This window comes from Mesocricetus auratus, unplaced genomic scaffold (assembly GCF_017639785.1).
Source record: "Mesocricetus auratus isolate SY011 unplaced genomic scaffold, BCM_Maur_2.0 Super-Scaffold_100027, whole genome shotgun sequence".
NCBI lineage: Eukaryota > Metazoa > Chordata > Mammalia > Rodentia > Cricetidae > Mesocricetus > Mesocricetus auratus.
The window spans coordinates 21,385,761-21,413,355 of NW_024429208.1; the positions used below are offsets into that span (position 1 = coordinate 21,385,761).

The 27,595-nt window shown below is 38.0% G+C and overlaps 1 protein-coding gene across 8 annotated transcripts in view; it reads right to left on the bottom strand.

Annotated features, from left to right (window-relative positions):
* The window catches only part of Herc4 (HECT and RLD domain containing E3 ubiquitin protein ligase 4), a 69,849-nt gene that overhangs the window by 29,799 nt on the left and 12,455 nt on the right, over window positions 1-27,595 (bottom strand). For 6 of the 8 annotated variants that reach the window (XR_005871450.1, XM_040732488.1, XM_040732487.1 and 3 more), the window contains 11 exons: window positions 19,957-20,116; window positions 16,961-17,037; window positions 15,134-15,355; window positions 13,782-13,873; window positions 10,904-11,034; window positions 9,201-9,361; window positions 4,724-4,800; window positions 4,318-4,442; window positions 2,228-2,287; window positions 1,698-1,809; window positions 993-1,182 (listed from right to left, as the gene is read on the bottom strand). Coding sequence is in view for 7 of the 8 variants with exons in the window: in XM_040732488.1 (XP_040588422.1) it covers window positions 993-1,182; window positions 1,698-1,809; window positions 2,228-2,287; window positions 4,318-4,442; window positions 4,724-4,800; window positions 9,201-9,361; window positions 10,904-11,034; window positions 13,782-13,873; window positions 15,134-15,355; window positions 16,961-17,037; window positions 19,957-20,116 (1,407 nt within the window). In the remaining variant the exon portion in view is untranslated. Of the gene's footprint in view, window positions 1-992; window positions 1,183-1,697; window positions 1,810-2,227; window positions 2,288-4,317; window positions 4,443-4,723; window positions 4,801-9,200; window positions 9,362-10,903; window positions 11,035-13,781; window positions 13,874-15,133; window positions 15,356-16,960; window positions 17,038-19,956; window positions 20,117-27,595 lie in introns of those variants that run through there. The other 2 variants (XM_040732492.1, XM_040732491.1) reach the window with 1 other exon arrangement.

Genomic DNA, 27,595 nt, shown 5'->3' on the forward strand with positions numbered 1-27,595 from the left:
CAATTCACATTCCTGGTATCCTAAACTATACTTAAATTCATAAACTATAGTTAAAAATCACCACCATAGCTAATATTAAATCAGTTATTAAAATGTTATAGAAATCAGGATTATTTTTCAAACAAAATATACATTAAAATAGTATTATTCAAATATTTTAAAAATCCAGGTTTTACTATTCAACTTAATATAGAAAACTGAAATATTGTGAAGTAATACCTTTATAAGCCCAAGGAACTCTAGGAAATAAAAAACAGGAACTTAATGTAAATTTGTAACCTATACTACCTTATTCGTGTTATTGTTTATAGTTTGTAACTATAAACACTACAATCTTATGGTATGAAGCAAGAAGCATATAAAAAATGGGGAAGCAGTACTTAGCTTTACTTTTCCATACTGGCTCACACCTTTAGATCCCAGCATTCTATTACTTCAATATATTTCAGTTCCACATACCTAGCAAACTCTTAGTAAGCAAAACACTGGATTATCCATAGCAAGTCAAGTATAAAGGCCAGGAGTTAGAGATGAATCCACACCATTAGAAGAATTAAGGTGAGCAAAGTTAAAACAAAGTCCAGAGAAAAATAGAGAACAAATCATGAACTCAGGAATCTTATGCATAAGCAGAGACACAAAATCAAACAAAAAGAAATTAGCAAGGGTAGTAACTAAGAGGAAAAGGCTGATACTGGGACTCAAGGATGACTTAAAACCAATGCTGTTCAGTTTCAAAGGCTCTTCCAGTTCTTTAACAGCAAGATCACTTAAGGCGATGGGAGAGAAAAATAAAGGTTTTTAATTGTTCTTGATACTACAACTCTGTGCTACATTGGATTAAAATTCTATATTTAACATGATTTGCCTTCAACAACTCCAACAATTGGAATCAAATAGGGAAGGGGCAATAAAAGAGCAAACAAAAGAACTCATTAACACTTTCATTTGAAAAGAAAACATTTCAGAAGAAAAAATACTAAAATTCTTACCGAGCACTTTCAGTGGTGCCTTTTCTAGGTTCACAAGAGCTGTACCAAAAGGAATTGCTATTGTGGTGAAATTGTTGGAGTCACTCATCAAGGGACATTCTGGTAGAGTAAGATAAAACCTCAATGCTTCAACATCAGGTAAGGAGCTAGTCAGTTTAGGTATAAGATTCTTTTCCAAACTAGCTGCCACCTATATTTTGACAAAAAAGCAAAACCTATTTCATTTAAAATGAATGCGCTTCACACAGATGCATATATACACATATTACACAGATTTAACAAGAAAAAAAAGAAAATCAAGCACTACAACATGAAAAGACTAAAACAAAAAACATATTTCAATGATATACTCAGAAACCAATGGAAACTACTGCCTAATAAGCATTGTTAAGAAATTTCAAAGAACTTTACTATACTATCAGTTTAAACTCTCCACCACAGTAGCTACTATAGTTATTAACAGACTTAACCAAAACAGTAATATTAAGTATCTAGAATCTGCTACAAACATCTGAAAACATTAATGTACCTTTAACATATAAATTACAAATGCTCTAAAATAAAAACCTTTAATTTAACATGAAATATAATTTAAGTCTATGAAATACAAGGATAATTCTTTCACAGACATAATATATCTGTAGAAATAACATGTAAAACTCTAGCAACTAAATAAAGTAGATGTACAATCATGTAAAAACAAACCTGCTGAGATATCTGAGGATGGTCAGGTTGTATTAGTTTGTGGAATAAAAGTCTAGCAGCATTCATATCAACCCCTGAAAATTTGGTACCTGTTCTATAGTGATCATCATTGCTAAAAAAGAAAAAAGGGAAGGAGAGTCATTTTCTTCAAGATAGTAGCCACTTAGTTGTTCCCAGGCTGCAGTGAGTAAACCCAGATCCGAGCTCATGCCAACGACTCTTAAACTCAGTGGACATCACACGAGCACACAAACGGAGGGGCAGGAAAGTAGATGGGGAACTTTTTAGGAAGAAGATAATGAAAGTAAGTGGGAAGGAGATGAGAGGGCAACAAGGGGTTACAGCATAAAAGCACATTATAAACACATATGAACTTTAAAAAACTTAACTGAAATATTAACAATTTCATTTCTTCAATGTTTAGATTTCTACAAGTATATGAATTTATATTAATAACTCAGTTCTTCTTTACTACATCACTAAATTTAATACATTTCAAAGGTTCAGGCAATCAAGGACTTGCAACTTACCTAATAGCTAAAAAACTTCCATTTAGGCAACCAGATGAAGAAAATGTTCCATCAATCTCACTAAAAATCAAATAAATGAAACACATAATTATTTGCCTTTTGTTGTTAATAAAAATTTAAATGACAATTTAGACCTAGGTATTGTGACACATGGGTAGAATCTAATCATTTGGGAAGCTATGGCAAGAGAATCTACAGCTTGAGGCCACCTAAGGCTACACAATTAAGACTGGCCTATTAAAAAAGAGAGAGGGGGGGAAAAAAAGATGGAGCCAGAAATGAGGAATATGTCAGCAAGAGGGCCCAAGCTCAGTCCTCTAGGACCTGTTTTTGGCAGCGTGTGCTTTTAATACCAGAGCTGGGGAGGCAGAGAAAAAGATTCCCTAAGGCCCACTAGCCACCTAATCTAGCCTAATAATCATAGCAACTACAAGATTCAGTAAAGGAACTGGTCTCAAAACAAAGTAAGGGAGAACAATTCAGGAAGATTTTCAGTGTTGACCTATGGCCTCCATACATACTCCCAAACACGTACCAGTACACATATACATGAACATGTCTCTGTCTCTGTCTCTCTCTGTCTGTCTGTCTTTCTTATACACACTCTGTCTCTGTGTCTCTCTCTCTCTCTTACACACACACATACACAAACACACACACACACAGCAGATGCATATTTAATGCTACAGAACACTTTTTTCACCACTCCAACCGAAATAATAATCAGAATTATGTAAATCATTGAAGATAGATTACATAATACCCAATAAAGAAATTAATGGTTTCTGTTTGACTTAAGCTTAAATGCATTTATCTTCAGCAACCAGAGATAGCTCAGTTGGTCCACTGCACTGGCACAAGACACACCAGCACAAAGATGTGACTTCCTATTCCCTGGTACCCACACAAAAAAAGCTAGGTGTGGCATGTGTCTGTAACTTCATTGGTGGTGGAAGGGTGGAGACAAGGCGACTCCCAGAGCTGACTGAACACCCAGCCTATAAGCACAAGACCATGTCTCAAAAACTAAAGCAGTGAGTGATGGAAAGTGCATTCAACCCAGGCCTACCGCTTTCACATGCCCATGGAAACAAGTGCACACACCCACACACAAAAGATCAAATTCTAGGAAACAGAAACTTTCATCCTATCTATCCACCTATCTAGCACAAGGTCTCACTATGTAGCCTTGGCTGGCCTGGAATCTGCTTTGCAGACCAGATTGGCTCTAACCTCATAGAAAAATCACCTGCCTTTGACTGGGATTAAAGGCATGCACCACCAAACCAGGCCCAATCTTCAAATAATTTTTATGGACATGGAAGAGAACTCACTTTTCCAAGTCACACTCTGACTGCCACATGTATACAACAGTGTGTGTGCACCCACACACATATAAGCAAAATATAGCAATTTAAAAAACAAAACAAAGGGAGCATTAAGGAAATAAAGTGGCAGTTTAAATGGAATCATAAAACAGCTGTTTCACACTGTATATAGGAACTGAAGCTTTTTTTTTTTTTTGGTTCTTAGAGACAGCTCTGGCTGTCCTGGAACTAGCTCCGTAGACCAGGCTGGTCTTGAACTCACGGAGATTCACCTGCCTGTGCCTCCCTAGAGCTGGGATTAAAGCCATGTGCCGCCGCTGCTACCACTACCACCACTACCACCACTTGGAATAACCAAAGCTTTTACATGAGAGCTTAAAAATACCCACTATGGAAACTTTTCTGGGGGGGGGGGCATCCAGACAGAGTTTCTAGGTAGCTTTGAAGCCTGTCCTGGAACTTTCTGTAGACTAGGCAGGCCTTGAATTCACAAAGATCTGCCTGCCTCAGCCTCCCAAGTGCTGAGATTAAAGGCATGTGCCACCACTGTCCGGCTAACACTTAAACTTTTATATACAAACCATGCAGAATACAGCAGTTAATGAAATATCGAAATGAAAATTCTTGGGGGTGAGAGTGCAGCAAAGGACGGGGAGATGAATTGGGATCAAGATGTAGATGTAAAAGACACACAGAATAAAGAAAATTCTCCACAAAGGTTGCTCTCCCACACTGGTTTGGGGCTGTGTGAGTCACCCATACTTGGCTATCTCCACTGGAAACCTTCCAGAAGGATAGCTGAGCCATTTCTGAATTAGAGCTTCATTCACTGTCCAGATCTGCTTTGAAGGGTCAGGGCATCTGAAGTCATCTGCTGGGCCACAGGTCTATGATACAATTAAAGAGATCAGTTGGAGGAAGAGATATCACAACACAAAAGTAAGAACCAATATTTTTGTTTGTGCATTTTTATTAAAAATAGAAGTCAATTTATCCTAATACCAAAACAAAAAACTTAGCAGATATCTTAGGGGAAAAATTCTTTTGTAGATTTGAGGAAAAAACTAAGACAATAATCTGTAACATACAAAAGACATTCGAGGTATGTTTTTAAAATTACTCCAACTTATTTAAAACTAACTAATTAATTATATGATTAAATTAGTACCTGAGGACTGGAGTAATGTGAAAAGCTTTGATCTCCACCTGAGAAAATTCTTTTGACACAGAAATAGTCTTCAGAATCTACAATAAAAATAAAATGTAAAACATTAGATTCCGAGACTTACATTTTCCAGAACATTAAATTTGCAACTGAACTTGTCTTGATCATCTAATTAGGCTTCTCATTCATTCCAGGGGACTCTACAACATGAAATGGCTTGGAATGATCTCCTTACTTGGGATGAGACTGACCAAGTGATGAGCAGGAATGACTTCCACAAGCCTAACTATGCACCATTTGACAAACTGCTAAGATTTTCTTCTGACCTACATTCATGCAAAAAACTGTTTTCTAGTATCTCACATTTTGGTTTAAACATAATATAAAACTGGATAAATTGTTATAAAAGATAGGTTAGAGGAAAATAAAATTAAAGGGGGCACACTTGAAATCTCAGCATTTGGTAGGTAGAAGGAGAAGTGCAAAGTCTGAGACCAGCACAAACAGCCAACAGAAAAAAATTCATTTTTGAAAAGAACATGGGAAAATTTAATTAATTTTGAGTAAATTACTTCATAATGCATAACTATTTCCATTCACTGACCATTAGAACAGAAAGTGGTTTCTCAAACTATGGGTTGAATGACCTAAGAACCATTGAAAAATACAGATAATTACATCACAATCCCAAACAGTAGTAAAGTTACAATTACGAAGTAGCAACAAAAATAATGTTAGGGTTGGGGGTCACCACAGCATTAGGAAGGCTGAGAACCACAGCTCTAAAAGAGGACATGCAGATAATTTGTCAATAAAAACTAAGTAAGGGCTGAGGAGACAGTTCAGCAGTTAAAGTGCTAGCTTTACAAGTGTGATGACCAAGTTGTATTCCTGGAACCTTTAAGACGCTACCAAGTATGGCATATGCCTTTGATCCCAGCACTCAGATTTCTAAGTCTGAAGGCAGCCTAGTGAGATCCAGGAGAGACAGGGTTATACAGAGAAACTCTGTTTCAGAAAAGCAAGGGGAAGGGGGGAGGAAAGGAGGGGAGAGAAAAGGGGAGAGAAAAGCTAGTTCAAGGACAGCCAAAACCACACACTCACACACACTATCTTGAAAAACAAAAAGACCAATCTCTCTCTCTCTCTCTCTCTCTCTCTCTCTCTCTCTCTCTCTCTCTCTCTCTCTCTCTCTCTCTCTCTCTCTCTCTCTCTGAGTATCCTGTTTTAATTAAAGTCTAGCTATTTACAAATCTGCAACATTTCTGTTATCTTCTTCTGGCATCTCATGTAGGACAGGCTGGCCTCAAACTTGTTCATAGGCAAGAATGAATTTCTATTGTTCTGCCTCCACTGTAGTTACTGATGTGTTTAAGTATGCTTGGTTTCGCTTTTTGTTTTTTTAAACTTCGTACTACTATTCACAGCTGCTACAAAAATATAAGCTTTATTCAAGGAAAAGACAATTATCTTAATTTCCTTGATTACTCCCTTGCAACTAGTAAAACATTTGTTTAAAAAGTATCCTCAGTAAAAAAAATAAAATCAACTATGTAAAATACAATTTAAAACATTTCTATTTTAATTTTTTATTTATGTGCGTGCATGCATGTGTGTGTGCATGCATCCGCGCATGTACCCTGTATATCTGTAAAAACCAGAAGAAGGCCATCAGGCTTCTTGGAACTGGAGTTATGGGGCGACAGACATGATGGGTGCTGGGAACTGAACTTGGGTCCCCTAGAAGACCACCAAGTGCTCTTAATTGCTGAGCCATCTCTCTAACTACAGGAAGACAAATTTCATCTGGCTCAGACCACATTGACTGTAAGACTTCAGAAAAGATTTCCCAAAAGTCACAGACTGGAACTCAATAGTAGACCCCTTCTTAGCTAGCACTGGCAGGGCCCTGAGTTTAGTCTTTAGCACCAAAAGAAAACAAACTCCATTCCAGAACTTGGGATGCCAAGGACAGGCGGATGGATCTAGGAGTTGAGCCTGATCTAAATAGTGAGCTCCAGGCCAGCTAGGGCTATATAGTGAGACCTTTTCTTAACAAAATCAGAAGGACAAAAAGTGGAGGGATACATTCAATCGTATGATATCTCGGGTTTTCCATCCATTCACCTGTAGTCAAACACCTGAGTTATTCCTGACTTTTGGCAACAGTGCATTAACAATCTGGGAGGGGTGACAATGCTGGAAATTAAGCTTTTATAGGCAAGTGCTATATGATGCCTGTCAAAACCAGTTCAGGTTTGGCATTCACTGTGGAGCCCAGAGTGGGCTATAGACTTGTGCCACCACACCTGGCAACAATGAAACTAAGAAGAATAACTATAAAACCAAAACAAAGCAAAACTCTTTTTACCACTTCAATGCAAAGAGCCCTAAGAGCTATGGCTTCAAAGGTGACAAATTCATATCTAGGTGAGTAAATTCATAAACAGAAATGAACTTTTTTTTTTTTTGTCTGTGCAATAGCCCTGGCTGGCCTTGAACTCACTGAGATCCACTTGCCTCTGTCTCAAGTACTGGGATTAAAGGCCTGCACCACCACCACCTGGCAGAAATGCCCAACTATTGACAGCATCCATACTGTTTAAAATCACAAAATATCTTTACTAAATTATCAGCAATGAATTCTGCAGAAGGAACTGAAATACTAATTAGTGAAAACACAAGAAAAACAGTAACATGTAAACAAGCAAACAAAAACAAAACAGGGGAAAAATTCTCTAAATAGAATAGTAAATTAATGATGATAAATGTCCATAAATTCTGGCTGTTGGCCAGGTGGTGGTGGCACATGCCTTTAATCACAGCACTCGGGAGGCAGAGGCAGGCGGGTCTCTATGAGTGAGACCAGCCTGGTCTACAAGAGCTAGTTCCAGGACAGCCTCCAAAGCCACAGAGAAACTATGCCTCGAAAAATAAAAAATAAAAAAAATTCTGGCTGTCCTAAAACTCACTATGTAGAATGCTGGGATTAAAGAGGCATGTGCCACTACTGCTATCAAATTTTGTAAAAATAGAAAATGAAACATAAGTCGGGAAGTGGTGGTGCTCACCCTTATCTCAACACTCAGGAGGCAGAGGCAAGTGGATCTGAGTTAGAGGCCAGTCTGGTCTACAGATTAGTTCCAGGACACCCAGGGCTACACAGAGAAACCCTGTTCCTCAAACCCCCCCCCAAAAAAAAGAAAAGAAGAAGAATTTAAAACTCCTATATATACCTAAAACATTGACAGAAGGCTCTCAAACAGGTACATGTACAGGCATGATTAGAGCTGCAGACAAATGGAGGTAGCAACCCAATTATTCAGATAGATGAAAGATACACACACACAAAACAATGGAGCATCATACAGCTTAAGGGGAAGGAGGAAGATGGCAGGAGAGATGGTTCAGCAGTGGCTGATCGTCCAAAGAAAATGGGTTCAGTGGTCTACACCCACATGGCAGCTCACAGCTATCTCTAACTCCAGTTGCAAGGGGGGGTTGGTGGGAGGGGACGAATGACAACACCCGATGCCCTCTTGTGGCCTCCATGGACACTACATATGGTGCAGACCCATGCAGATGCAGACACAGACACACAGTAAATTCTGTCATGTGGTACAACATGGATGAACCTTGAGGACAGAAAGCCAGTCAGAACAGTAGAACTGAGATGCAAAGGGCCTGATGGAAGAGGGAACAAGATATCTGAGATTTGCTTACATGGTTATACAGTTTTGGTTTTGCAAAATGAAAAGAAGCTGTAGAATGGCTATAAAATAATGTGATCATACAAATGCTTAATTTTAAAATAGTTCAATTAGTAAATTTTGTATTATGTACTTAATACAAATCAAACAAGCCCCCCTTTCCACTGGCATCCTAGTTTCTGTACGATCCACTCCCCAAAAGACATTTTATTTGCATACACAAATGTAAACACATGCACGTATGTATGTTGTGGGATAGTTGTACACTGTATAAAGATGTGATTGGTGTGATAAAAGGCTGGACAGCCAATAGCTAGGAAGGAGGTATAGGTGGGATCTCCTGGGAGAGAAATGAAAAGTAGATTCTAGGTAAACAGGAAATGCCAGGAAACTCGTAGAGGAAACAGGACGTGCAAGACGGAAGAGAGATAATGCCACATGATAGTAGATTAATATAAATCGGTTAATTTAACTTATAAGAGCTAGTTGGGAACGAACCTAAGCTTTAATAACTAATAAAGTCTTTGTGTCATTATTTGGGAGCTAGCTGGCAGGACAAAAAAAGACTCCTTTCACATGCATTTTGGGTCTTGCCATGAGCCCAGGATAGACTAAACTCAATGTTCCTCATGTTACCACTTACCACCATACTTGTAATTCGACGTTTTATCTTGGAGTTCCTCTAAACACAGAAGCCTCCATCACAAAAGAGCAACGTTTTATTAAGAACTTTAATATATGTACCAGAGGTTAAACACATTAGCACTTACCAATATCTTGTGGACACTGCCCATTGTAAGAAAACCAATTTCCTTTTACAGTGAAAGGACTTTTTCGGTTGCTTGTTGAACCAGTTCCCAACTGCCCATTACCACCGAGACCAAAGGAGTAAATTCGTCCTGAAGAAGGAACAAATGCAGAGGTATGCTGCCTAGAATAAAATGATAGAAAACCTCTGACTGAAGGGTAAATTCTAAACAATACACTTAGAAAAGTAAAAATTAACCAGCATAATCCTTTTATTAAAAAATAAATTGGGGCTGGGAAGATGGCTCAGTGTGCTTGAGTGTTTGCTCTGCAATCATGGGGAACTGATTAGAATGCTCCCCATCGTGTAAACAGCCAGGCATGAATAGCTGTGTGTGCTTGTAAACTCAGAATGTGGAGGAGGAGGAGGAGGAGGAGGAGGAGGAGGAGGAGGAGGAGGAGGGACTTACCAGTTGGTCCTGATAGCTTACTGACCAGCCAGTTTAGCTAAAATGGTGAACTTCCAGCTCACTGAAAATTCCTGACTCAGGGCAATGCAGCAGGGAGTGACAGAGATGAACACCCAATGCTCTGTTCTGGCCTCAGACTATGTACCACACACACCATTAATAAAAATCACAAATCATCTCAGCAGATACACAAGGAACAGTGTTTTTGTTTGTTTGGTTTGGATTTTGTTATTTGATGAGTATTTTTAGGGTGCTGTACATCTGTAGTAATGCCATTTGTATATAGATACAACTTTCTCCACTTCTAATTTGAATCCATTTTATTTCTTATTCTTGCCAAATTGGTATGGCTAGGACGTGCAGGGCTGTGTGGAATAAAAGCAGTAGAAACAGGACATCTTGCTTTGTTTGTGATCTTAAGAAAATCTTTTTACCAGTGAATGTGTTGTTTATGTTGTTTTTTTCCTGTATGACTTCATTATGTTAGTTTGTCTTTTCAATTTGTCAATTATTAAGTTCATTAGACACTTCTTTTCTGCATCAAGTCAGATGTTCATGTCTTTGGGGGTTTGTCATTTGTTTTTCTTTAATTAGGTGTGTGCAGTAGTAATCAGTTTGTATTGTGGGCCACCCTTGCATTAACAACAAAATCAAAACCAAACCCTGTTAAGGAAAATTATTGAGCAGGGCAGTGGTGATGCATGCCTTTAGTTCCAGCACTTAGGAAGCAGAGGTAGGTGGATCTCTGTGAGTTTGAGACCAGCCTGGTCTACAAGAGCTAGTTCCAGGACAGTAGGAGCTGTCTCAAAAAAAAAAAAAAAAAATGTTACTTTGACTCCTCAGTAGCTAATCACATATTGAGAATAGTTTTACCTCAGACAATTGGAAACCTAAAATAAATGATTACACAATTCTCTAAAGAACATGACTTTTACTGAGTGGTGGTGGCACACACCTTTAATCCCAGTGCTCAGGAGGCAGAGGCAGGCAGATCTCTGAGTTTGAGGTCAGCCTGGTCTAGAAAGAGTTCTAGAACAGTCAGGGCTACACATAAAAGCTCTGCCTTGGAAAAAAAGGGAATGGAGAGGATGTGAATTTTTCTTGGGGTGGGGTCGGGGAGTAGGTTGTATGTTTGAAACAGGGACTCCCTATGTTGCCTCCAAAGTGCTAGAATTACAAGTGTGTGCTGCATGCTTACCAGCTCAATAATCAGGCTATAGACCAAAGTTCTCTCCATATTCGTTACCTTAGCTTACCTTCCACAAGCAACCTGAGTGACAATGCTTCCCATAAGTTCAAAAACTTTCCTTGGGTTTATTTCGTGACTGGTAGAATTATGACCCAACTGGCCATACCCTCCAGCTCCAAAGGTAAACACTCCACCTTCCTGGAAAACAACAAACAACTAACTTTAGAGGCAGCTCAACGAAAGAAAATAAACTAATGTTCAGAAATGAGTTGACCTTTAATATGGACTCAATATTCTCTTTCCTGTCCTTGAAATTAAATAAATGACTGACTCAAAAAGATAAAAATGTCTTAAAACTAACTTGCTGTGTGATAGGAGGGACTAACCCTACAGCTCAGTGCACGTGAGACAAGCATTCTATCATTCAGGCTACATCCTCATACCTTTTTTACTTAAAACATTTTTAAAATGTATTATTAGTGTGGGTATGCAGGCTGCACATGTGTGAACACATGTACTCAGAGGACAGCTTTATGGAGTTGGCTCTCTCTTTCCAGCTTTACTCGAGTTCTGGAGAATCAACTCAGGTTTCTAGGAATGCCTGCAAAGTATCTTTATCTGCTGAGCTACCTCATCAGCCTCTCCCTTTTACTTTGAAATAGAATCTCAGTGAGATGTCAGGATGGTCCTGAACTTGATCTTAGTTTAGGAAGGCTTAGGGACTTCTGCTTTAGTGTCTCAAGTAGTTGTTGACTACAGGTTTGAACCACCAGGCAGGTTTCCTCAGAATTTTACAGTACTAAATGATACACACATTATGCTAAAACAATTTAAGTGTTTGTGGCAGAAGTAATCACTGCTGGGCTCAGCAGTGCACAGCTGCAGTCTCAGCACTTGAGAAGAGGCTAAAAGAGGCCAAAGAGTTTGAAGAGCCAGGGTTACATGAAGCCCCTCACCCACCAAATAATAACTACCATTAAGCCAACCAAAGAGCAAGGAAATACTTAATTGCATTGCTTTTGCATATCATTGTATTCCTTTTTTTTTAATTCAAAGGACACATTTCTAATAATTCATAAAAACTTAATAATGCTACTATCTTTAGTTAGCAAACCAGTGTGCCTTGAATATAAATGCTCTGCCTAAATTGAATGGGGGCAAAAAGAGTTCAAGGCCAGCCTAGGGGATACATCCTGTCAAAAACAAAATATAAGCAGACAAAAAGGCTCTACATAAGAGTAAATGTAAGCAGAATGCACAGATATGATTTTAAGCATACATAGTTGCTATAAGAGATAACTTTTTGTTAGTAATATTCATGAGTCAGAGGCTAGGCTTTTTTTTTTTTTTAAGACAGGGTTTCTCTGTGTAGCCCTGGCTATCCAGGAACTCTTTCTGTAGACCAGGCTGTCCTTGAACTCAGAAGACCTGTCTGTCTCCTGAGTACTGAGATCAAAGCTGTAAACCACCACTGCCCAACTGAGGTTACATGCTTTAAAAAAGAAAAATGACACATGACAACTTAACACAACCACAGTAGTTTTGAATTTGATATTTTTCATAACTGTAGTTATATGTGTACAATTTTACATGTTGCTTTCAACATCTAACAGCATAATTTATTATATATTATAGTATACAGACACACTTAAAGAAACTTTCCATATCAAATACAGAGTAGGGAGCTGGGGACACAGCTTAGCTAGCTGGCAGAGTGCTTACCTAACATGCACAGCTTTGGCTTCCATCTCTAACCCTGTATTAACGAGTGTGCTGATGCACACCTGTGATTCTAGCACTCAGGAGGCGGAAGCAGGAGGATCAGAAATTCAAGGTCATCCTCGGCTACATTTGGAATTCTAAGGGAACCTGGAACCCCAGGAGCAGGGAGCCTGAGACTTATCACAAAGTTGAGGACAGTCTCGGTTATATCACCCACCACCCTACTCAGTGTAAGCACTCTACCAACTACTACATCCCTCGCCCTTCTGAAACATTAACTTTAAATTGGCCAATCAATTTCTCAGACTCTTTATGTTAACATGAATGAACACAATGATATCTTTCCAGTAAAAATTAGCTGTGCTTTGCTTTGTTTTTGTATTGCTGAAGATAAAATTTAGGTCCCTATGTAAGTTTTTATTGAGCTACATCCATTGTCCAATGTGTTCATTTTCAGTTGACATGGAGTCACCATAGAAATACCCCAGAAAATGAAAGGTAAATGTTAAAGCAACTGACAACATTGTACTGAAAACATGGTACTCAGCCTATAGATTAAGGGAAATCCAGCTGCTTCTTTGTTATAAAACAAATGCAAGTTTAATGCAAATCAGGCAGAACGATAAAGTACAAATGGGACTGATACATTAGCACTGCAAGCTTGATGAACTAAAATGAAGTCATTTCATTCAAAAATTTTAATAATCCCAGCTACTCAGGAGGCTAACAGTATTGAAAACCCAAGGTCAGCCTGAGCAATTTGGCAAGCTCCTATCTCAATACAAAGAGGGGCTGGAGATGTGGCTCAGTGGTAGGGACATGACCTAGTATATACAAGGTCTTGGGTTTTAATTTCTGTTATCAACACCACAGACAAACATCCCTCCAAAAAGTGCTAGGCATGGTACTGAATGATGCAACCTCAGCCCCGGAAGACTAAGAAAGGGAAGTGTCTACAGTTTAATGTGAGTTTGGGTTATATAATCATTTTAACACTGCTGCAATCACATGTTGACAATGTATCAAAACGCACTGTTCATCATCCTAAACAAAACTGAACATGAAGACAAACTATTTTCAAGAATAATTTTAGGCCTTTTTTCTTTAAAGATAAATTGTTTCAGAAACACAAACACTGCTCAAGTTTAATGGAAATACCATGAAAGCATTCACTAATTATGAAAAGTTACTGTGAACAATAAAAAGGTTTATAAATACAATACCTTGGTTAATGCAGCAGTATGATCTTCTCCGCAACAAATATAAACTATTTTCTGAGATCTTAGTGACTTTAGTAAATTAGGAACATACCTATCTGAAAATTCCAATAAAAGATGTTAATGATATTTTTAAACTAAAATTCTTCTAAAATGTGCTTGCTTTATAGATTTCCAAACTCAGTAGACATAATACTAATTGTTACAATTAATCAATGACTTTGTAAGAAAAAACGACTATAAAATTGGAGTTCCAGGGCTACCAATCTCTACTCCTAAGATTCAAAGATGAGTGGTAAATCACCCTTATGCCAATGTGTACAGGGCTGAGCAATCCGGGTCAGTGTTTCAGATTTTCTACATATGCGTCATTATTTACCCTGTAATGGCTATGCTCTGAGATCATACTCAACAGGCTGTCCTACTGCTGCTTTTGTGGCAGAACATATACACAGCATAGTATGAATATCATTTTTATGCAGAATAAAATTATCAACTCTGTAAGAGAATTATTTAATTATTATCAGTTATTAGGCTAAAAACTCACTTTGACCATCTCAGTCATTAAAAGTACATTGAACTTTACAAAGTGTGATCTGTATGCCAAATATTAGTATTCAAAATACTGACAGGGATAACATGTCTGATAGAAGACTGTAACTTTTAAGAAATCATTTTTAAAATTCAAAATGCTTATTTTCAAGACTGTCATCAGTGTAAAAAGAAGCTCAACTAAAAATTAATCTGTTTAACAACCCCAGACCATATAAACCCCACTTGAAACATCATGTTACTTTCCTAGAGCAAATTTTTTTCTGTATCAGGCTGAGCCATTGGACACGTGTTCTACCAGGAAGCTATATGTGCAGCTTCTTCACTAGTTTTATAGCTTTTTTCCATTAATGATGGCCAATACTGGAACACTGACTACCAAATTAAAGCATTATTTGTAGCTGACACCCAATAATGTAGATTTAGGCCACATAAACTTTTTCCTTTCTTTCAGTACTGGGGATTAAAACCATAGCCTGTATGGCAGGCAAGCATTCTACCATGGAGCTATCTATAACCTCAGTCCAAAGGATCTAAAGAATATTTTTCTTCTTTGGGGGCAGGTTGTGTATGTGGAAGGTGTTGGGGATCGAATCCAGGGGCCTTGTGCATACTAGGCAAGAGCTTTTCCACTGAGCTATATCTCCAGGCTTCAATAAACTTTCCAATTATTATATGCTGATTTTTAGCCTCCGCATGATCTCAAAACATTACATTAAAATTTTAAATTAACATCCTCAGCTCCACCTCTATTCATCTAGAAGATGATCTTTAAAAAAATACCCTTGAACTATAATGAGACCTACCATTTTCATCATTAAGACCTAGCTGACCAAATTTGTTACGTCCCCATCCAAAGATAGCCCCAGAAAGGGTGAGTACAAAACTATGAGCTCCTCCTGCTGCAACTTGCATGAATGGAATTCCAAGTAAAGACTTAATCAGCTGTGGTGAAGTTTGCTTTTTACAGTCAATGCCTAGACCCAGTTGGCCATATTTATTCTGTCCCCAACAGAAAACTTCACTTGCTGTAAGACAAAAATCATAAAATTATTTTACACATACATATCATCATTTACAGACCAGCTACTTATGTGACATCCTCATTAGATGAAAATACATACTTACCGACAATGACATTTATCTCATTATATAAAAACATACTACTACCTAAAAGAACTTCTCTTACCAGTACACTTTAAATTTCAGCAAAACACTAGGTATACAATCAGTCCCTTATGCTCTACATCAAAGGACTGTCTCTTTTTAACATTTCTTATCTTTCACTCTTATTCTCTAACTTCTCCCCAAGTTATCAACTAACACATACAATTTAAACAGTAAGAACACCTTGTAACCCAGTGCTTATCTGACACGCACATGTGGATGTTTCAAAACCACTTCTAATTCAGTATGCCCCAACTGAATATGGCTTCTACCCTATCTATCTATCTCCAGTTCCCATACTTCTTTTCTTCCCAGTGTCACCCTTCAGCAGGGCTATGACACCCAGCGATGTCATAGCCCTTCTCAGACATCACCCAGCATTACCAAGTTACACAGTTTTCTTTCTCTTAAATAGATCTATTTTTTTTAACATCCTTCCTAGTTCCTTTAATCATTTTCTCTGATAGTCACTATTGATTCATCTGCCAGCCTATTTTACAACTTCAACTTCAGACATTTTTTATTGAAACAACTAGCGATGATCTAATAAACAATATGAATAAATTTAAAGTTCATACTACAAAATAGAACACATTTAAAATAAGCTTCTATGCCAGGGAAATGGCTCAGCTGGTAAATTGGAAAGAAGTTCAATAGGCTCCCAGAACCCAAGTGGGGGATGAGGGAAGCCACATGAGTGATTTTCTAATTCATTTTCCAATCCTCAGATAACATACAATCCTCAGATAACATACAATAAGTTTAATCGGAAAGAAGAATGCAAACAAAACTAACAGACTATCCTCCCTTGTGCTTAATTACTAAAAAGCTTAGATATAAAACTTAATGATATGGGAGGAAGGGCAAGCTTCCTCTACTATGAAGTAATAGCTTTTAAATATTTAGTAATTAAGACACGTAACCCAATTTGGGGCCTATATAGTAAACAAAAATTATGTAATGCACAAAACAAATGCCTAGTGAAAAATATAATGAAGATGTGTAAGGTATTTGCAGATAAGTGAAAATACTAGTGTTGGGCAGGGGTGGCATACTCCTTTAATCCCAGCACTCGGGAGGCAGGCAAATCTCTAAGTTGGTGGCCAGCCTGGTCTACATAGTGAGTTCAACAGCCAGGGATATATAGAGATAGACCCTACCTTAACAAGCAAACAAAACTTGTAAGAAAAACTAAAGAGAGAATTACATGGAGAAGTATCATGTTCATAAGTAAAAACTTAACACTGTAAAGATTACCCTGAAACTGATTTATAGACAACACAATCTCAATATTCTAGCAGTTCTATATGTGTGGAAACTAATAGCTGATTTGATATAGATATAGAAATGAAAGGGATTCAGAATCAGGACAAACCTTGTAAGGAGAAACAAGAAAGCAAACTAGAGGTCTTTTTTGTTCAAAGTACAGAGCAATAATTCTTAGAAAGAAAAGGGTAAATGCTTACCTTTAGAAAGTGCAAGTGAATGATAGTAACCACATGCAACCTGTACTATTTGGATATCCGAAAGGCTTTTAATATTTCTAGAAAAGAAGGAGAGCAGAATCAATTCCCTGTGTGTAACAGGTGGATCTCATATGCTACTTATGTGGTGTTCATTGGCCACTCACTATGTGCAAAATTGTCTTTTCAGGGTGTACTATCTTTTTCAGTTAGGCTAATAATCAACACTTCAGATGAAAATCAGTAATCAGAATGTAAGCATTTAAAAAAATAAATAAAAGATGGCCTGAGAAAATACCCTAAAAGACAAACAGTGAGATGGGGATTTCAGTCAGTGGTAGAGTACCTTCCCAGCAAGCACAAGGCCCAGGCCTCGGCTTTTTTTTTTTGGGGGGGGGACAAAAACAAAACAAAGAAACCAAAAAGAACAGAAGCAAAGTGCACCAAGCTTACAAATAAATACCCCTCAGGATGCTCTCATTCAAGTATTTTCTTCCATTATCCAATACTTTCCTTAATTTTTACAGTGTGAAACCTGGCAGTTTATTTCAAATACTAATTATTCTAAAACTCATGCTTTCCTAATGCAGAACTGTGGACCCTATCCCCTCCTTCTCGCCTACCCTTCTCAATTTACACCCACAGCATTTGCATCTGAGTTTAGACAATGAAAACTTAGTCCACTCACATTTATGACAATCAATGCCATTCTTTGCGATCTTGTAGTCTGTCTTCAAGTCCTAAACAGCAATATATTGTACTTCCCCTTGACCTAATCAATCTTCTACTACTTTTCTGAACAAATGTATGCAAGAAAAGGAAGGAATTATTCTTATTTGCCTTTATCTGATGCTGCCATCTGACCTGATTCTGCCAACTCAAAGTCAGGACCAACTTCTGAACAGAGTTTTGATACTTATGGTTTTCAGGAGGCAGCTTCAGTGAATCAAGCTATGAGCAGGAAAAAGGTGAGTTACTCCTAACTCTGTAGTGTACTTTAACTACTTCTATTTAGTGGATATATGTTCTTTTTTTAATTAATTTTTATTTCACATGCACCAGTGTTTTGCCTGCATGTATGTTTGAGGGTGTCGGATCTTCTGAAACTGGAGTTATATTACAGACAGTTGTGAGCTGCCATGTGGGTGCTGGGGATTGAACCTGGGTCCTCCAGAAGAGCCACAAGGGCTCTTAACCACTGAGCCATCTCTCCAACCCCCTGGATACATGTTTTTAACTACAGAACCCGAGAGCAGTGCTGCTTCAAATCAGCAGGTTCCAATGTACCTTCAGTTTTTAAAATCATGACAGAATGCCATAGCAAAAAGAGCTAGAAACAAAAATACATGGATTGTGTACAATTGTGCTGAAGTTAGTAGTAACTGCTACTGCTTATAGATACCACCCAGATCACACATTGACCTTTTCTCCATATTAAATTATCCTGGGGGGAAAAGCCTATTCCAGTTATTAACTTCAACTTACAAGTTCAAATAAAACATTTCAAAATACTGCATTTTCACAGAACCTATGTTTCCTGTCACTAATACATATTAATTTAATGTTTGTCTCCTGTGCTAAGCAATATATTGTGTAAAGGTGGCATACATCCCAATGCCTAACGCAGTGCTGGGCAAACACTACTTAATTGAATATACCATTTTTAAAGGTCTATAGAGTGAATTTGAAGCCAGCTAGCTAGAGGTACACAATGAGATGCTGTAAAATTAAACAACAACAACAACAACAAAAAACAACCACCTTAAATGACGACACACTAAATTCTCCAATTAAAAGTGAGCAACTAAATACAGTAGGGTGGTGTGGTTCACACCTTTAATCACAGCACTCACTCTGTGAGAGGAAGGTCAGCCCAGTCTACACAGAGAAACCCTGTGGGAGGGGAAGTGGGGGGGGGGGAGGGCAAAAAGCCAAAAGAAATAAAAACAAAAGAGCAACTGAGCTGGGCCTGGTGGGGAAGGCCTTTAATCTCTAGGAAAGAAGCTGGATCTCTGAGTTCCAGGCCAGTTTGGACTACATAGTTCCATGGCAGCCAGAGCTATGCAAGCAAAAACAAATGAGTAACTGAATTACAAAACCCAAATGCATATAGCTGCTACTTCTTTTTGAGTAAGATAGGATCAGTACTAATGTGTCCGTCAAAGAAAGCACAGGACCCAGTGATGGCTTCTCTGCTGAGGTGTGTATGAGTGTAACAAACATCTAAAGAACTGATACTGATTCTCAAATTATTTTAAAAAACTCAAGAGAGCCGGGAAGTGGTGGCACACGTCTTTAATCCCAGCACTAGGGAGGCAGAGGCAGGTGGGTCTCTGTGAGTTCAAGACCAGCCTCATCTACAAGAGCTAGTTCCAGGACAGCCTCCAAAGCCACAGAGAAACCCTGCCTCAAAAAAACAAAACAAAACAAAAAAATAAAACTCTAGAGAAATAAATAATAAATTCATCTGTTCTGATACTACTAACAAATAAGGACACAACATGAAAGACTAGAGGCTAAGAAATAGGTATAAAGGGAGTGTATCTCTACATAATAAAGATGTTATATAAAAAAAAACCAAAACAACCCAGCAACTAGGGGTTGGAGAAATGACTGTGGTTAAGAGCGATTGTTGCTCTGGCAAAGGGGCCATATTTGGTTTTTCCAGCACCCACATATCAGCTCACAACCATCTGCTGCTCTCATTCAGTGGGCCTGGGGGTCAAGTGGCCCTTTCACAGAGGTTGCATATCAGATATCCTGCATATTCCATTATGGAAAAAAAATCAGCTATATAAAAAAGAGCCAACCAAATACTTCAACCCCAATCAGTAACAAGTGCCAACTTAATAAATTGTTAAAAGGTTCAAAGGGAAGAAATAATTAGGCAACAGTACTTACATACTCACAGTAAGCAGGGTGTTCACTGTAAGCAAAATGATTAGATAAACAAATTGATTATAAAAGATTAAGGACCTCTTTGTGGTCACCTTTGTTACCTGGGTACTCTGATACATTCCTCTGATCCTAGGAGGCCAAGCTGTCCATCAGAGTCGAGGCCCCAAGCATACACCTGGCCCTTGTCATTAAGTGCTAATGTATGAGCTTCTCCACATGAAACGGCTATGATATTTTGGGCATCCAGGGCAACAACCTGCTCTAACAGAACAGAAGTCAAGAAGAGAAACATTACATTCTAATTTTGAGCTTGAAATAAGAATATATTCAGTTCTCATTGTCTATCAAAAGTAAGCAGATTCTTAAAATACAATCAGTTGTTTTGAAAAAAATTAACAAATATGTTCCATATACAATTTCATTATGATGACACCATACTCTATATTCAAAACCTACACTGAAAAGGAAGTCAACTTAACAATTAACCTGGGCAACTGGAATTTTAGTAGTATAATTATAATTCAGACTTACTTTATCAAACAGACACTACATTGCAGTGTCCTTTTTTTTGGCGGGGGGGTGTCAAGACAGGGTTTCTCTGTGGCTTTGGAGGCTGTCCTGGAACTAGTTCTTGTAGACCAGGCTGGTCTGGAACTCAGAGATCCGCCTGCCTCTAAGTCCCAAGTGCTGGGATTAAAGGCATGCGCCACCACCTTTTGGCCAGTGTAGTATAATGAAATCATTTCAACTGACTGCTTACAGGTTTTTGTTGTTGTTAGTTTTTTTAGACAGAATCTCACTATTGCAGCCCAGTGTGGCCTGAACGTGGGTGGACTCCTCCAGGCTCTGCTGCCCAACTGCTAGGATTACAGGCATGCACTGTCACTCCAGGCTCAGATTTTAAAATATAAAATCTGTTGGATATGCAGAATAGAGAACTAAAAAGCAGTATGTCCACTATAAATAGGTTTTAGTTTATGGAATTCTACTTTATCAACAACTAAAAACCCCCTCATGTGGTTAAAATATGCTCAAGTTTTAAATCAAATGTAGCCAGTCAGTGACACCCAAAGTTTCCCTTAAGATATGCTGTGTTGGGGCTGCAAAGACAACTCAGTGGGTAAGGGAACTTGCTGTTCTTACAGATAACCAGGTTCAGTTCCCAGCATTCACATATAGGCTTGCTAACACCTGTAGCTCCAGTTCCAAGAGATATATCTGATACACCATTCTGGCTTCCAAAGGCACCCGAATATACATGGTGCACATATAAACATTCAGGAAAAACACATACACATAAAATAAATCTTTAAAAAAAATGCAATGTTTGTTAGTGTTTTACCAGTAAGTTTTTAACAAGCCATTTGAATTAACTTTATAAGCTTAGTATGAATGCTACAATTATTATCTTCAATACAACAGAAGCCTCATGATGAAAGAAATTAAAACTGTCAACCAGGGTTTCTTGGCATACTAATTTGTAAATAATGCTATTCAATAATGAAACTGACTACATCAAGGAAACTGTAAAGCAACTAATATTATATCTGGATTAAGATCTTGCATTTTTTTAAAGTGGAAGGCTAGTGTTATATAACCTCTAGGACTCTATATAACAACAATGAAAAACTAAGCACTTACCTTAAAGTATCTTGACTTGATATATTCTTCAGGCATGTATACTTGGTCTTACTATGTAGATCAAGCCAGTTTAAGTCTGCAGTAACCCTCCCACCTCTACCTCACAAGTTAATATCACAAATGCGCACAATTGTGCCCAGCAAGTTGATAACTCTTCAAGCAAGTGTCCAGTACACAGAGGTTTATTAAACTAATCTCTTACTTTTTGCATTATTTTGTATGTATTTTAACAAAATTATATTACAGAAACACACACACATACAAACAGAATATAACATGACTTTTCTCTAAAATCAAGAAAACTAAGAATCACTAGGTTACACAAATAATTCCATAAATCTTAATTACGAGGGGAATTGAAATCCGTTACCAGTAACAGAAGCTCACTGGTAGTGGCATGGGCCTTTAATCCCAGCACTCAGGAGGCAGAGGCAGGGAGATCCCTCTGAGTCGTATGCCAGCCTGGTCTACACAGAGAAATCCTGCCTTGAAAAGCTAAAACAAAAATAAATAAATAAAAATAGCAGAGGCTCCTCCAAATAAGTTGGTATCTCACTAAAACAATTCTCAGAGAAGTAGTAAAAGAAAACAGATCATGGGAACGAGTTAAGACTCCTTGGTTCTCCAATTAACAAATTATGAACACTTAAATTGGATTCCAATGGCTATGAAATCAAAGGCATCAAAATCTAATGTGTAATATAAACATCTAACGTAAAATGTTACATTAGTATTAAAATATACATTTTTGTGCTACAAGCAATGAAAATACAAAAATAAGTTTAAGAAAGACATTGGAAATAAGGATTGTGATTAAAGGTTAAGCTAAAGATATTTTAAAAATACCATGTGAAAAAGAGATGTTTATTTAGGCTTTGAGATACATCAGGAAGGATTCTGGATGACAGTGATACTTAAGTCATGAGCTTAGGAAAGCAAAGGAGGATCCATGTATCTGTTAGGAAAATTAATCAAAAGTGAAAATGCTGATGGGGAAACATTATTTATGCCTCAGACAAGGAATAACTTCATTCATTCATTCTTGAGGCAGGGTCTCTCTATACATTTAGAATGACCTTAAACTCACAATCTTCCAACCTTAGTCTCATGAGTACTGTGAGTATTACCAAGTCCATTCCAAGTCTTAAAGTCTTCCTAGGGAAAAGATCAATAACACATACGAAAGCTCGAGTAAAAATGTGAACATTTTTAGAAAAACAAATAGCTTTTAATCATATCAAAGATGCTCAACTTTGAGGGGGGGAGGCAAATTCAAACTATACTTCAAAAGAAATAAAACATTTTTAAAGTTTATTTATTATATGTACCATATTTTGTCTCTGTGTGTTCCTGCAGGCCTGAAGAGGGTACCAGATCTCATTATAGATGTCTGTGAACCACCATGTGGTTGCTGGGAATTGAACTCAGGACCTCTGGAAAAGCAGCCAGTGCTCTTAACCTCTGAGCCATCTCTCCAGTCCCCAAAATAAAACATTTTTATGCATGAACTAAGCTTCAACACAAATTTTATCTACTGTGCAGGAGGCATAGGTATGTCAAGGAATGTCAGACTGCCAGTAAACTAACAAAATGGAGCACATGAGGCTATGCTTACATTAGATAAAACAAACCTCAAGCCAAAACTTCTTAGGAGACTAAGATTGACATCACTTAATGATAAAGAGTCAATTGCCACAAAACATAATGAATGTAATTATATGTTCATCTAATACCAAATATAAAGCAAGCATTAAGGGACATAAGTAAGAAAACATACTCCAAAAGAAATAAAGGCCTTAATTCCCCCCCCCCCTTTCAGACCAAAAACTCACAAGGAAATACTAGACTCAACAGTAATCCAGATTAAATGATGCTGATGTGTAATGCACATAGAACAATTTTGTTAAGCAACAGTCTTAATCAAAAAGACAGAACTCTTATCCGGTATAATGTCTGACCATGAGCAGCATGAAACTAGAGATCATCAACAGAGGCAATTTTGATACATGGTCAAATACACCAGTATGGTGAATGGCTTTAATCCCAGCACTCTCTCTGTGAGTCCCAGGCCAATAGAGCATGTCTTAGGCCAGTCAGGGTTACGAAGGGAAACTCTTTTGTAGGGTGGGGGTGGGGGTTAAACCAATGTACTCCTGAATAACTAACAGGTCAAAGAAGACAGTAAAAGGAAAACTGATTGTAAATCTTAAGACAGCAATAAAATATCAAGACAGATGGGAAACAGCACAGTGGCACACCAGAGGCTCCAACAGGAGATTCTCAAAGTCAACCAGCCAAACAATAACAAATAAGACAGTGCTAAACATGCAAGTTTTCAATTTTACAATGGTATGAAAGCCATAGGTTAACGTGTGGAAACTGCACTTGGTGTTCTGATCTTTTCCAGAGCTAGGGATTTGGTATGCTATCATATTCTTGTGATGTTGGGTAGTGACAGAGCTGCAGCTTCCAATTACAAGGTCAAAGAGTAAACAGAGACACACACATACTTGCTGTTAAACTATGATATCCAGCAGGTAGCCTACATCAAACAGATTTTCAATTTAGAAAATGTACTTCATGCTACCAGGAGAAATGTAATCAATATCTCCCAGGTCAAAACTACTAAGAGAGATGAGTTGTTTTGGAGAAAATGAAACAGACTAACTCACATCATAATCACTTCCACTTTTTTAACACTCCCTTCTTGTTCTCCACAGTCACAAGTGTTATAATTCCACACATACCCACCTGATTTTCTTCCTATTCATTTATTTATTTATTCTTTCACTCATTCATTCATTCGTTCATTTATTTGTAGGTAGTCTCTCTTTGCAGCCCGTGATGGCCTCAAACCGAGAGACCCTCCTGCTTCTGTTTCCTTGAGTTCTGAGATTAAGAGCTCTGGTTTTCTTGACATGTAAATCTCTCTTCTACTTAATTGTCAAAATAATGACTGCTTAGAAGTAAAAAATAAATTCAGATTAGTGTGATTTTTTTACAGTTTACAGTCAGTTCATTATTTACAGGTCAGCTCATTATTTTCTTTTTTTGTTTTTAAAGATTTGTTTACTTATTATGTATACAGTGTTCTGTCTGCATGTATGTCTGCATGCCAGAAGAGGGCACCAGATCTCATTACAGATGGTTGTGAGGCACCACTGGCTTGAGCTTATTTCCCAGCAACCACATGGAAATGAGCTCAAGCCAATGCTCTTAACCTCTGAACCATCTCTCCAGGCCAACCTCATCATTTTCAGTTCAGCAACATTTAAAAGCCTGAATAAATAATACTAACTAGAGTATTTATTTTTCAAAATATCAGGATACAATCATACCTTATAATTATTCATTAAATAATTAAAAAAAAAAATCAATGGCTAGAGGCTTTCAAGATACCTCAACGTAAAGGGGCTTGCCACTAAGTGACTGAATTCTCTCCACAGGACCACACAATGGAAAATGGTGAAAGCTACCTACCTACTGTAGGTTGTCCCTGATCCCCACATGCAAAGTGTGCACTCATCTCCACCATACAAACAACTGTTTAAGTAAAAATAAAGATAAACTCAATAGCCAAATTTTAACTTCTGGCATCTCCATGCTTCCCATGAGAGAGGAATCATCACTATTTCCCTGCCACACATCATCTTTTACATCTAAAGATAAAAGAGTCCCATCCATTTTGTCATCAATAGAGCATACCTCCAAACATCACAATTTTTAAAAAATATTTTTGCATAGTTCTTGAATAAAAGTTAACAAGGACTTTAAAGACTGAAGAGAAAAAAGTATTTTTGTGCCTAGTACAGTCAAGACACAATAGAACAACTACTTGTTGAATAAATGCCTAAACTTCAGCTATGATGAAGAGATAAGACACTGGCAATCTGGAGACAAATATGTGAAAAACATATTTTCTAACAAGGTAATATAACAAGTATCAGGTAAATATGAAGAGAGCCTATTCGAGGCGAGCTTGGTCTACAGAGCAAGTTCCAGGACAGCCTCCAAAATAATACAGAGAAACCCTGTCTCAAAAATCAAAAAAACAAGAAAAGGAAAAGAGCCTAATACCCAAATTGATATTAGTCAGACCTATTAATGTACTCCCCAACTCCAATATTAATTAGCAGGCTTTTTTTGGGGGGGAGGCCTTATCTGTGGTTTTGGAAGCTGTCCTGGAACTAGCTTTTGTAGACCAGGTTGGCCTCAAACTCACAGAGATCCGCCTGCCTCTGCCTCCCGAGTGCTGGGATTAGAGGCGTGCGCCACCACAATTAGCAGCTTTTTAAAAACCAAACATCTGCTGAGTACTACTCACCACATGTTAGGCCACTGTTCTTTGCACCCCATGTGTTATCTCACTTAATCCTTACCATCCCCCCAAACCCAAAAGAGCTTACCATGATTATCTTAATTTCATAGTACAGAATACTCAAGATACACAGAGGATAAGCCATGTGCCAAGACAATATACCTACAAGCAACAGATCAGGTCTTATCTAAGTTCTTAAATTCCTACCTTTTAAAAAATATATTTTGCAATTGTGGAGAGACTACATTAAATGCCCCTCCTTGATGGTAAGGTTGATGACTACCTTATATGCCATCCTAGAACCTTCATCCAGTGACTGATGGAAGCAGAGACAGACACCCACAGCTAAACACTGAACTGAACTCCTGGAACCCAGTGACAGAGATGGAAGAGTGATGAGCAAAGGGGTCAAAACCATGATGGTAAAACCCACAAAGACAGCTGACAGGATAAAGGGGAGCTCTTGAACCCCAGACTGATGCCTGAGAGACCAGCAGGGGACTGATCCAGACTCAATGAATGTAGTGCCAGTGAGGAGGCCACAGAAATCACTGGGGCCTTGGGTAGTAGATCAGTGTTTACCATGGTGTATGAATGATCTTTGGGAGCCCATTCCAAATAGAGGGATGCTCTCTCAGCCTGGACACATGGGGAAGGGCCTAGGTCCTGCCCTGGATGAAATGACAGACTTTGGAGATCCCCCAAGGAGGGCCTCACCCTCCCTGAGGAATGACGAGGGGACTGGGTGGGGGGCTGGTTGAGGGACAAGTGATGAGGGGTGGGAGAGGGAGTTGGGATATGACATGTGAAGCATTCATGTTTCTAATTTAAATAAAAACATATAGAAAAATAAATATATTAAAAGTTATATATTGCTGGACACGGTGGCATGTCTTTAACACCAGCAATCACGAGACAGAGATGGGTAGGAGGATCTCTGTGAGTTTGAGTTCAGCCTAGTCTACAAAGTAAGTTCCAGGACAGCCAGAGCTGTTGCATACAGAAACCCTGCCTCCAAAAAAAAAAAAAAAAAAAAAAAAAAAACCAATATATATAGATACACAGAGATAGGTAGGTAGGTAGGTAGATGGGCAATAGACAGATAATATAGGATTGCTCTGTTCAAAAAGATATAAAGTGAAGCCTATCATGCATGTCCTTCATCACCTACTTACTCTCCTCCCACCTCTGCCCCTACAGAAACTACTGTAATTACTTGTCTATATACATATGTGTCAGTAAAAATGGATTTTTCTTTTTTCAAGACAGGGGTTCTCTCTGTAACAACCCTAATTGTCTTGGAACTATCTCTGTAGACCAGGTTGGCCTCGAACTCAGAGATTCCCCTGCTTCCACCTCCCATGTGCTGAGATTAAAGGCATGCACTACCACCACCCAGCAATAAATGGACTTTCTACACTACATTCTCCTATATCTTGCTGTTTTTTTCCTTAGTATATTAGATGTCTTCCCAGTTATCAACCCTACAGCACTGCATTACATTGCAATGGCTGGATAAAACATAAATTTTGCCAGTTTCCACAAGAAACATTAAAGCTATTTCTAATCTTCATAAAATGCTGTTACAATACAAATGTAGCTAATAGGTAGTAGCCCAGAAACTGGACTTTTCAGATAAAAAGCACAGAGCTATCAATTTTTTATCTAGGTCATATAAATTATTTTACACTGACCCTGAGTTACTACTTTTATTGTTATTATAAAGTGTCTTCTAATATTTCATTGATCTTATTTTCACTGTGTTATGTGAGGCAGGGTGG